Genomic DNA, 12,701 nt, shown 5'->3' on the forward strand with positions numbered 1-12,701 from the left:
ATCCATGTTGAAATGAATTACTGGTCGCCCTGGCTGTTTGTTTTCTTTCGGGTACGGGTCACGTGATAGTGAGTGTGACGAATCAGGGACGGAACGTCATGGCTGCTAATAACCAATCCAGTAGTGAGCACGGGTGTGGGCTCATTTTTTCTAACACACATCTGTTTCCGACCGTCCACACGCAACCAAAACCCCGGAGTTTTGAAATACCTCCAACCTCGGGGGAGTTTTCAGACTCCTCCGTTTAGGGTGCTCCAAAACTCCGGCGTAGTGTGGCCGCTCAGTGTAAACGTAGCAAATACGTGGTAAAAACGGAGTAATGTGGACATGGCCTCAGTGGGTGTAACCAGCTCTGCTGCCAGGATCCTCTGTGTTTCTGAAGTCAGTGAATTGAGTCTGACTTGCTGCCAGTCAGACATATCCTTCCACACCATTCCTGGTCCTCGTACCCGAACACATGTGGAATCTCCCCCTTTTAATACTCAGATTGTGTGGGAGACAGAGAAACAGAGACAGCAGCAGTATTTTCTTTCCAATAAACTCTTAACTTTCTAAATCCTTCAATTTCACATGTGCTATGTGGGTGTGAGTGGTGTTTGTCTAGTTTCTAATGTGTGTATTAAATGTACAAGTTTGTCATCTAAATAATCTAAAGTTAACGCACCCTCTGTGTTGTATTGTGTGCGTGTCGTTGATCCAAAACTCGGGTCCACTCCGCCGCCTGCTGCACCCCCCAGTCTGATGGATGATTGTCGAGCCCTCCCACCACTCCTTGTTCATGGAGAATGAGCAACCTCTTCTTTAGTGTTCAAGCTGCCACATTTGTGGCACACGAAGTCTTCAGTTGGTGTGTGTCAAAGTCTCAAAGTCTCTGCCCCGTCTTTCAGCTTCCTCTCATGGCCTGATACCTTATCAGCTGGGCATCCTTGCATCTGTGCTAACGAAACTTGTCTGTCCATGTCACACAACTCTCTTGCATGACATTTTCCAGGCTCATGGATGGCGGAAAGCCTTCAGTCAGGGCTGACTCTGTAGACTTTGATGTGTCTCGTTCGTCTTCTTCATCCTCGGCGTGTTGAGTGGTGGGTGTCGGTCATGTTGTCTGTTCCTGGGGAGCATAGGGCAGCGAAGCGGAGTCCCCAGATCTGGATCCACTCGACAATGTACCTCGACTAAAAACAAACAAAACAAAAACTGCCCAAAGTTCAGCAGTAAATGTTAGAATACATCTGTACAACGTTGTCTCATGTAGAGATACAATTTAAAAATTTACAATCCAATTATTAGATTTCTGTGTGTCTGTGTGTCTCTGTGTGTGTGTGTGTGTGACCCCCCTTTCTGCTGCTGCGAGCTGTGTCTCTCTCTCTCTCTGTGTGTGTGTGTGTGTGTGTGTGTGTGTGTGTGTGTGTGTGTGTCTCACCCCTGCATTCCTCTCCACATATGCTTTCCAGTCTATTTTAAACAGTTACATTTCTTTTCTTTCCCTCTTGGACATCAATTTATTTTTATCTGCTTCACCTCTTTCTCTGCTCCAAGCACACTCCAAGTTGATCACATTTTTGTCGGCAAAAACTGCCTTTTTCAAGGAACCCCAATTTGATCCACCTTTAAATCCCACTTTGACACAAATAAAAACAAAAAACGAAACAAACTTACAATATTAAAATGTCGAATTAAAATTAAAACAGTTAATGGAAACTAAAAGTGTTGAATCAAAACTAAAACTGTTAATGGAAATTAACTAAAGTATTTACACCTCCGGGACTCTAGGTAAAGGAGTTTTCTGCAATTATCAAGCAATTGCTCCTCCTGTCCGCTAGTTGGCGCACACTCTTTATTTAACTAGACCGGGCCTTGGCCCTTCACCAACGTACCGGTTATTTTTCTATAATCTCCTCTTTTATCTAACTATCTAAACTTTCTAAAGTAAGAACCGGAGCAGGCCTTTAGCTCCCGGCTTCAAACAATTCATTCACACCATGCGTTACCCTTTCTTACAACACAATTTTCAGCACTGCAAAAATCATTCATCGCAAAATACACCGTTAATACAATGTACTATGTTCCCCTTCTTTCTTGTCTACCCACCCCAGATTATTTCCCTGTGAACTCAAGTCAAAACCAGCGCTTTGTTACAGCCAGCCTCCTTCCAGCAGAGCTAGCCAGCCTGCCTCCTTCCAGCGGAGCCAACGGCTAACGAAAGCGTGACCCCGTTCTTTTCGGCTGTTTAAGCTTGTATCAATATGTCCCGTGGGGCAGAGTTCTCACAAGGCCCACCTAATAGGCCAGCCCAGCTGGTCAACTACACAGAGTGGTAACGGTGTGAACTCTAGCCAAAACCCTCTGGAACTATTAAATTGATTCCCTCCTGCATATTTGAGCCTTTAGTTTACTAGACCCAAGAAGCAAATGCGAGACCCCAAGAGACCTCGCTTCGCGATCTCAGTCCGCCGTAGCTCACTCAAGGCTCTGTTATCTCGCCTGAACTGCACAATTCAGAGCTACCACTCGCTCAAATATCACCATGCAGAGCTACCACTTACCAAACCACCTTGTTTAGATTACCAAATTAAACATCACATACTAGTATTCGTATTCAGTTTGTAACTGTCTCCCCGTACCTTTTTGATTTACCTTAAATTTCAGGAGAATGCACTTTTCCAGCTACAGGTTACTCTGCGGTCTCTCCCCGTGACCAGATGAGGCCTTCAGGGACCATGCGGTCTGTGAACACTTTCGGCTAAGGTTCCTATAGTCTACCAAAACAGATTTTTATTAAAACGGCTCTGCTCACCTTTTGTTCGTGTACACAAATTTGTTATGGTCATAACTTCTGGAAACAGGGAGAAACCGCCCCCCCCTTGCAGCCATGTGCCCTCAATCGCCTCCAAAACACACCAGCAGGTTAAAGTAAAAATCAAATGGATTTATTATCCAAGAAGCATAAAAACAGATACAGACAGTTACAAACCAATTCACACTATTAATAACAAAACAAACTTATATATAAAATGAAAGTGAGATCCAATCCGAGCCACCCAGGAGGCTGGTCTGCCTCCTCGGTGGCCAGCAGAATATCTGAAATCCCCCAGAGCTTCAAACCCTTTGTCACCCCAAAGTTACATTCGTCAGCTCATCGATCAGCTCATTGATTGGCTGAAGTCCAACAAGCCCCACCTGGGCCTATGCCCCATTGTCTTGATGTTAACACCTCAGCCAGCCACTTTCACACAACCCCCGCTCCAGCACATTCCTCCCCCTCTCACAGACACTTAATGCATGAAATGACCAGACTCCTACAAGTAAATATACTGTATCACATTATATCCATAATTAGGAGCGCTTTAAATCTTAAATTCCTCACAGGGTCACTAACTAGCGGACCGCGGTTCCGGATCTGGACCCAGACGCCGTTGTATCCAGACCCAGGACCTAAAACAGATTAAACCGATAATTGAGAATTATAAAATTTTGACGGAGCGCTTCTATTTTAACCGGCGCAGCTTTTCCAGCATTTACGGCACTTGGTCAGCGGTGCAGGAAACACGCCGACCAATGCGTTGTAAATCACATCACGTGATGAAGCTCAGCCAATCAAATATGGGTATTCTGCCAATTTTCCTGACTCGAGTGAGATATACACACACCGTGACACAGGGGGTAGAGACGAGGAAAGAGAAGGAAGGGAAGGATAAGTATTTTGTTAGTTGTAAAAGTTAAATCACAGGACGATTTCCCAAAAGAGAAAAATGACATGAGAGACCAGAATTGTTTACCAAGGATGGACAGACTCTTTAAGGCAGGGGTGTCAAACTCATTCTCACTCTGGGCCACATCAGCATCATGGTTTCCCTCAAAGGGCCGGTTGTGAATGTAACTACTCCTAACATATTGGTAAATAACTGTCTCTGCATTTGATTATTGTTTATTCAAGTGTAAACATATTGTACATGCAGTTATATAAATGTAAAAATATATTTCAGCACATTTCTGTTATTATAACTTAAATCCTTTTAATTTAGGGGTAATAAACCCACATTACTCTATCAAAGATCAAACTATCAAAGACAAATATCAAACACAAATATCAAACACAAGTTATTACAATAACTTTGTTCAAAGCTTAAAATCCTTTCAAGGGTGCGTTTGCACAAGCCCACGTGAAGTATTTCATGTGTTTTAAAGCCACGTTTAAAGTAGTCTTCAATGTACTCACAATACATTTCCATTTCAAGTGTACCAGCCAAAGAGCTGCTTCTATGACTGTTGTGTTTAGGTATCTCATAATTATGACTTTCTATCTCACCATTTTGACTTTCCATCATAACTTCGACTTTCTATCTCACAATTTCGACTGTGGGGATATTTTTATTATCAAGTCAAATTTTTAATTAAAAAAGAACAAAAAAAATGTTTTACTTTTTTTTTTTTTTCTGCTGGCGAATTCGCGGGCCACATAAAGAGACGTGGCGGGCTGGATTTAATAACCACAGATAAAGTCCATGTTCACTAATTTCTCTTTTTAGTAGATGAGAAAAATATAATATTGTGTCTTTTTACTGACATCACTTCACACCTGAATGAACTCAATTTAAAGCTGCAGGACAATTCAGTGAAATAATTTTTTCTAAAATGAGTTACTTCATTTTAAGATGCACATTTTTCAAAAGCTTTCTGTTATGTCAGTTATTATTTAATCCAGCCATTATTTTCCTTGAAATGAGAAGAACATTTATTTATGTTTTCTATGTATTATTTATAATTCATCCAGTTAAATTTGAAAACTGAGAATAATAATTCTTAAAATATAATTGATGTGTACTTTCTTTATTTGATTTGACAGTTTACTACACAGAGGCGTTACTACTACTAGACTTCTTGAATATATATATATATATGGCACTAAATAGTGCAAGTTAGATATTATTGTAATGGTCCGGACCTTTGCATGAGGAGATTTTCTCAATCTGGACCTTTTGGAAATTTAATTTAATACCCCTGATATAGAGGAAGATTATAAAAGAAGATCTTAAGTATCAAGCACAACCTTTTCTTTTTAATGACTACTATAATACTATACTATACTATAATAACTGTTGTATTTTCTGTAACTAAGTAACCAATCTACTTCCTGTTACATCGACACCCGCATGCCCAGTGTACGTGAATAGTCACGTGATATTCGTTTTCAGGCTTGCTTGTATGGATGGAAATCACGAAAACAATGCTGAAATGCCCGTGTGGACGTTTTTGTTCTAAAACCTCGGTTTTAAACAAAAACGTATTACTGTGGATGTAGCGATAGCATGTGACACAACTTCAGCTGCCAGCTCAATTCTAATGTATTAACATGCAACAGTAAAGCCAACTCTGAGTCTGAGATAAGGTTAATGAAACAGATTCATTTTGTTATCGCTCTTTTTCTTACCAGGTTTGGTTCAGCAATCGAAGGGCCAGGTGGCGAAAACAAGCAGGAGCCAATCAGCTAGCGGCTTTCAACCACCTTTTGCCGGGTGGATTCCCTCCCACAGGGATGCCAACACTTCCTACGTACCAGCTGCCAGAGTCCAGCTACCCATCCAACACTCTGTCCCATGGTAGAGAAGACACCACTTTTAAATGGGTGACAGATGATAGTGATGCAGTGTGTTAGTGAGGTGTTGATCCACTACAAGCCACAACAGCAACAGTGCTGCTTGTCATAGATTCTCCAGGAGTTTGGAACTCTCCTGGAGGAATGAACAGCATTCTTCCAAAAGAAAATGTATTTGGGTGTTAAGGTGATGATGGAGGGCAGTGTTTAACATGTGGCTCCACAATCTCACACGGGTGTTTTTTTATCTTTATATAAAAAAATATCCTAGACCTGTTATGTACACTTGTCAACATTATTTTCACTTTGTTTGAGATAACTCAGACAAAGTGCAAAGTGACTCAAAATCAAAACAAACAGATGCACTAAACAGAAATGCACGCACAACTTAATTTAAACTTACTGAAAGGTCATAGCAAAATACATAATTGTCATACTCATCAAACCACTCAGTGAGCCCTGTTCACTTGTATGGACTAATCTGCTTTCAGTATGTTTCTAAACGCATTCATTCATGTATTTCCATTCGTTTGTCACCTATGCATACATTGTAAATTTGAACTCATGCATTTTTCATCATATGTAGCCTACTAAAGCTATGGGTCCCCTGCTCACCTAAAAACGATGCCGTCGACACTGCTGTTCATAGATATATCCAGGTTGTGCTAATCACACAGACTGGTAGCAGGCGGAAACTGCTAGCCTAGCTCCTGTCTTATTTATACTCTTGAGCAATTGGAGAAATATATCTGTGTTATTGCACCCAGCAGTATACTGGTGAATGAAGGTTTTGACCAGTGTATCTTTACGTGCTCAGCTATGTGCTGTGCTGTGTTTTCCCCTTTAGATGGCAGTGGTACAGTTCACCGTCCCCAACCGTTGCCTCCATCCACCATGCACCAGAGCGGTCTGTCCAGCACTGACAGCAGCTCTGCCTTTGGTCTTGCCTCAAACCGCCACGGCTTCTCCAGCTACTCTGACTCCTTTATGAGCTCTGCAGCACCTAGCAACCACGTCAACCCTGTCAGTAACGGACTCTCCCCACAGGTAAGACCTGCAGGACTACTGTAACACTTAAGCAAGGGGATGTGTAACTAACTGTAATTAACTCAGTGAATCAAGTAAAGTAGATAAAACTAAAGATCAACCTCACCAGTGTTGGGCTGTAATGCATAATTGTTACACTGACATTTTTGTGGGAGAGCTTCTTTGCTGTTTTACAGGGAGTTGGATGGACAAGCCATACTATTTTCATCTTTGTGTGTTCAGTGACTTGTCTGGGACGTGTTAGCTTTGCACATGGGCGAGAGGTGGCTAGCCTCCACTTAAAAAAAGAAAAATACATTAGCGTAGATGCTGCAATACATCAGTTATATCAGAACAGGAGAGTATTTCTTCTTCGAAAGCATAGCACAATAATGAGTCCTTCATATCGACATTGTGAGCGGATCCTCTTCACGGAGTCTGCCGTGTTGCAGCACCACATATCTACAGTAGGCCAGAACGGACAAACCAAACACCGACTCTGGAGACAGTCTTTTACATTTTTACATAACCTGAAGGCCAACGTAGTTCTCAGACACGCTTGGAAAGGGAGGGGTGAGCAGAGGGGTATTCAGTTGGTTGCAGTTTGCAACTTCACCACTAGATGCCAGTACATCTTACACACTGTTCCTTTAACTGCTCACTCCCCTCTGGGTGAAGTGGTACAATAACATTTTACAATTAAAGCTGCGAGCAGCATTGATCGGGCCCTCGCAACTTCACGCACCTCGAGGGTACTAGCAGGACTCTGGCCATGCATTTCTGTGACCGTCATACACTGCGTGCATGAGTTAAACGGTATTTCCTGGTATTGGCAGGACTCTGGGTGACGCGGCCATGAATTTCTGTGATCATCACACTCTGCGTGCACGAGTGAGATATTTCCTGCGTAGACCAGCAGCGTAGCAAGATCATGTTGCCAGGTCTTAAGCCTCAAATGTTTTGAGTGTACATCCGATACAATCATAAATGTAAGCCTTTAAAGATCATTAAGAAAATGAATGTGTGTGAATGTGCTTCAGTGTTTGTAACATAACAGACTGTCAGTTTACTGGGATGGGTTCAACTCTCTTCAGTGTCCTGCTGATTGTATTTGGACTTACATGAAAGTTAACAAAACAGTAGTGCCATTTGCTGTTACTTGAACACTTTAATTTGACACTGTTTTCATTTTAAGTTCTTCTGTAACTTTAGATTGTAGTGTGAAGCATTCATTGTAACATTTAACCTGATTGTCATGAAGAAGCTCTGGACAGATCATTTATACTAATGCCCACTGACATGGTTTGAAAATCCACTGTTATCTAACTTTTGCTCTCCAAGCATCTTAGTTTGCACATATTTAGATCAGAGAAGTCTTTTTCTCATGGTGTGCCCACAAACCCTTTCAATAAGTTCAGTGTTTGGGCCGCTGTAATTATAGAATCCTGCTTACGTCCATGCTTATCAGTAGGTGGCGCTATGACTATGAGTTAATATTGTCATGCAGAAGTCCTAAAGCCATGACAGTCAACAAGCATGTTAAGTTTGGGACAGTTTTGACAAAGTACAGTCAAGTTACAACAGCTTGATGGATGATGGCAAACCATGTCAAATGGCTGCCACACCATATCCACGTCGTTCGATGAAACCTAAAGCTTTTAGTAACTTTTAATCGCTAAGGTCTTTAGATTGTTCTGACCAAATTCTAAGCTGATCGGATTAATTCCCTAGGAGGAGTTCATAGTACAGCACCTGGAAATGGAAAAAAAACACAAGAAATTCATACAAAATTCAAAATGGCTGACTTCCGGTTGGGTTTAGAGCAGGCATGGGCAAACTACGGCCCACTGGCCGGATACGGCCTGTTGGGCTTTTTAATCCGGCCCGTCAAATATTGGTAGAACATTGTCTGAACTATAATAAAGACTAGGGCTGGGCAGTATACCGGTTTTAATTTCCCGTATGATATGAATTCTTCACACACCATTATACCGGTGCATAGCCGAAACAACTGCTGTCTGCTTTCAACAGGCAGCTAAATGTATTCTTTGCCGCTATTGCACAGCGGTCAGCGCTAGTTCTCTTATATGTATTGAGAGGGACCCCTAGTCATGGTCATAACTTTATAACACAACAATTAACAACCCACAACTATCGCTCTTTAACAGAGAAGAACACCACAGCACACAACAGTCTGTGACACATAAACAATTTGTAACACTAATAATTCTACATTTATAAAATTTCACTGCTAGCCTGCTAGCACAACAGTCTGCTAACAGCTTGGAGAGGCTCCGTCGCTCCTGTTACGTTACATTAGAGAACAGAACAGAGCGATGCAGGATGAACAAAGACAGACCGGAGATGCACCGATAGAGTTTGACACATATGCAACGCTGATTACCGTGTAATATGCGTGGTATTTGTTATAAATGTACATTGGTGCAAAGAGGGTGATAAGAAGCTGTACATGGAGCGGCTTAGGACCGAGGGGAATGTAGGTGAAGGAAACAGGAAGAGACGGAAGACACGGCACACAAACAGCTGTTCACCGCTCGTCACGATCCTGGAGACCAGTGATTCTCAACTGGTGGTTCGTCGCGGACCCATTTTCAGTGGGTCGCGGGCCTTTGCTTTATGCAGCGGAGTTATTCACGTTCCTTTCCAGCATGTACGGCACTTGTTCAGCGGTGCAGGAAAAACACCGACCAATGCGTTGTAAATCACGTCACGTGATGCAGTTCAGCCAATAAAATAAGGGTATTCTGATACCTTTCCTGACTCCAGTGAGATGTACCCACACCATGACACAGGGGGGAGAGACAAGGAAAGACATTACAGAGCAGAACTCTGATAATGTTAGATGTGAAAGTCAAATATTTGTATCATCCCTTCAAATAATCAAACCGCTAAAAATACCACATTCATTAACCTTTACACTAAAAACACTGTGTCAAAAATGACTGCTTAATAAGTAAGTGCACGATAAAATATGCATTAATGCGAAAAATAATACTGTGTAAGATCCCAGTTAACTGATGAACACCTCAGATCTGTTCTGAGAATTGCCACAATCAAACACCAAACGTTGATGCACTGGTTAAAAAGGGTGACCAACAACACTGTTCCCACTGAAATTAAATGCAAGTTACTTTTACTTGTAATTTATATTAGTTCACACAAACACTCCATTCATCTGCTACTGGCCCGGCCCGTCTGTCAAATTTTAAAACTTTGGCCCCCGAGCCAAAAAGTTTGCCCACCCCTGGTTTAGAGCATGGTCCCAAGAGACTTTATTTTAAGTCCACATGTGATACATATGCCTTCCAAATTTTGTAAATCTATGTGAAACGTACAGCGAGGGCTGCTTCGTCGAAATTTTGTAGGTGGCGCTATTGAGCCGATTTGCCACTCTGAACCAATAAAATCATATTATATAACTACATTTTGGGCTTTAAATGTGTATGCCAAGTTTGCTTATGTTTCGAGCATTTCTAGCCTCTCAAAATTACCTTCGTTTTTCACGGCGAAGACTGTGTCGCCACGGCAACGGGGTTCGACGAAACATCAAAAGCTACATGAACTGGCATTATGAACTTCTTATATTTGTGTGGAACTAATTTGATGTTGATCTGATTTACCTACTAAGAGAAACAAGCCAAAGTATAAAGACTTTAACTTCCTGTTACCTTACCAGTAGGTGGCGCTATGACTGTGATTCAAAATTGGCCTGCAGATGTCTTCAGGACTGGATGTCTTCAGGACAGCAGATTAGACAATGTACGGCCGAGTTAGAACAACTTCCTGTTTCATGGCGAATGGTGTTTTTTTGATGCCACGACACGGACACATAGTTCGATAACTTTTTGATCTTTGAGTAACTTTACACTGCCAAGGTCTCAAGAGCATACTGACCAAATCTGAAGTTGATCGGGTTAAATCTCTAGGAGGAGTTTGTTAAAGTATGACGCCTTGAAACGGTCCAAAAACGTCATAAAATAAAAAATGGCCGACTTCCTGTTTGGTTTAGAGAAAAATTAAAAGAGGATTTTTTGTACGTCCCATCACAATCCACATATCTACAAAATTTCATACAGCTAGGTGAAACCTAATGTTGGGGCTACTCAATAGGGGGCGCTATCGAGCCAATATTTCATACCGCAGCTGGACACCCCAATCAGACTGCAATTATCGCAAATTCTGGCTTGCGTGCCAAATTTCGAAAGTTTTCCAGTATCCCAAGCACCTCCTTTTTGCGACAAAATAAGAATAAGAAATTAAAGCTGCGATGAACGGGCCCTCGCAATCTGCAGCGTGTCGGGGGCGGCGGCGGGACTCTGGCCTGCGCGTCTGCGAGTGAGACGGATTTAATCCCGCGTCGACCGCCTGATGCTGGAAATGATGCTTTGCAAATAGTCCGATGCTTCCTGTATCCTCTGCCTGGCACTACAGAATGTGTGCAAACATGCATCATGTGTCAAATGTAAACCACATTGTGTAAAAGTCATGTAAATCGGAGGTGTTTATGACAAAATCCAGATTTCCTTTCGCCAGTAGGTGGTGGTGTGAGTATTAGGGGAAATTAGCTTGTAGACATCCTCAGGCCATGAGTGTTATCAAGCATGTGAAGTTTGGGACTGTTTGGAACAAGTCCAGCTGAGTTACAGCTTTTTTCATGGGGAATCACGTAAAGTAGCCGCCCGCTACGGCTCACCGATTCCGTCAAACGTAAAGCTTTTGATAACTTTTAATCACAACGGTGTTGTTATTGTATTGACAAAATTTAAAGTTGATCTGATGAAGTACCTAGGAGGAGTTCTTTAAAGTATAGCGACTAGAAATAGGCCAAAATCTATTGAAAAATGACACATAAATGAAACTGGATGACTTCCGGTAGGGTTTAGAGCATGGTCCCAAGAGACTTATATTTAAGTCTCCATAGGATACATGTGGCTATCAAGTTTCATACATGTAGCTCAAACGTAGCGCTGGGGCTGCTCTTTTGAAATCTTGTAGGGGACGCTATAGAAGCAATTTAAAATGGACAAGCCAAAAACCCATATACACTATGTCTTCCTATGACCTATGACACATGTACAAAGTTCCATGAGTTTTTGAGCATCTTGACTCACTAATCCATCAGCTTCCTTTTTCATGGCGAACGATGCGTCGCCACGGCAACAGCGTTCAACGAAAACTCACAATATTCATGATGATGCATCATCAATGTCTTAAGGCTATCCGTACCAAATTTGAGACTCATCAGATCACCTGGCTAGGAGGAATAAAGAAAAGTATAAAATATGACATTTCCTTTAGCCAGTAGGCGGCGCTATGAGCTATTGAACTTTTTTCAATTGAAATATGTTCAAGCTTGAAGTAGCATCATGCATAAGCAGTTTTGTGCGGATTGGATAATGTACCTTGGAGTTATAACAACTTATAAGAACTTATTTTTTCAAAAACAATGAGGCAAAATGGCCGCCACGCCACGTCAAGGTTCTTCCATGAAAACTCTCGATTTTGATAACTTTTAATCACAAAGGTCTTAAGAGCATCCTGACCAAAGGAGAAGTTGATCGCATAAATTCTCTAGGAGTTCGTTAAAATACGAAGGCTGAAATCGGCAAAAAGTGACAAAAAGCACAACTTCGTGGGTTTACTGTAGCGCCCCCTACTAGTTGAATGCAAAACAATTTGCAGGGTATGTTACAGCATGTGATGTGCACATATGCTGCAAATATTGTAATTTCAGGACAAACTGTTGAGAAGTTATGTGTATTGATATTAAGCCACGCACCTAGGGAGTTTATTGGTCCATATCTTGTAAACGCTAAGAGCTATCAAAAAGCTTTTGATTAATTTTGATGATCTAGATCCAATAATGATCCACAGCAAAGTTGGTAGCAATCAGACTCAGCATGTAGGACGAGCTTGCAAATATGTGTTCTTCACTAAATTCAATATGGCGGAAAATCTAAGTAGGCGGAGCTGAGGGGTCTGAGAGGCTTTTTTTTAGATCTAGCGGAGTCCGACATGTGTGTCAAATTTCAAGTCAATCGGACATACTGGCCGAGGGGCG

The 12,701-nt window shown here is 41.8% G+C and overlaps 1 protein-coding gene across 2 annotated transcripts in view; it reads left to right on the forward strand.

The window, feature by feature from the left end:
* Positions 1–12,701, forward strand: part of LOC116399328 (paired box protein Pax-7-like) — an 87,873-nt gene that overhangs the window by 37,217 nt on the left and 37,955 nt on the right. For both annotated transcript variants that reach the window (XM_031876412.1, XM_031876413.1), the window contains exons 6-7: positions 5,432–5,597; positions 6,441–6,640. In XM_031876412.1, coding sequence (XP_031732272.1) covers positions 5,432–5,597; positions 6,441–6,640 — 366 coding nt within the window. The remainder of the gene's footprint in view (positions 1–5,431; positions 5,598–6,440; positions 6,641–12,701) is intronic.

Source organism: Anarrhichthys ocellatus, unplaced genomic scaffold, assembly GCF_004355925.1.
Source record: "Anarrhichthys ocellatus isolate YVR2014 unplaced genomic scaffold, GSC_Weel_1.0 scaffold108, whole genome shotgun sequence".
Taxonomy (NCBI): Eukaryota; Metazoa; Chordata; class Actinopteri; order Perciformes; family Anarhichadidae; genus Anarrhichthys; species Anarrhichthys ocellatus.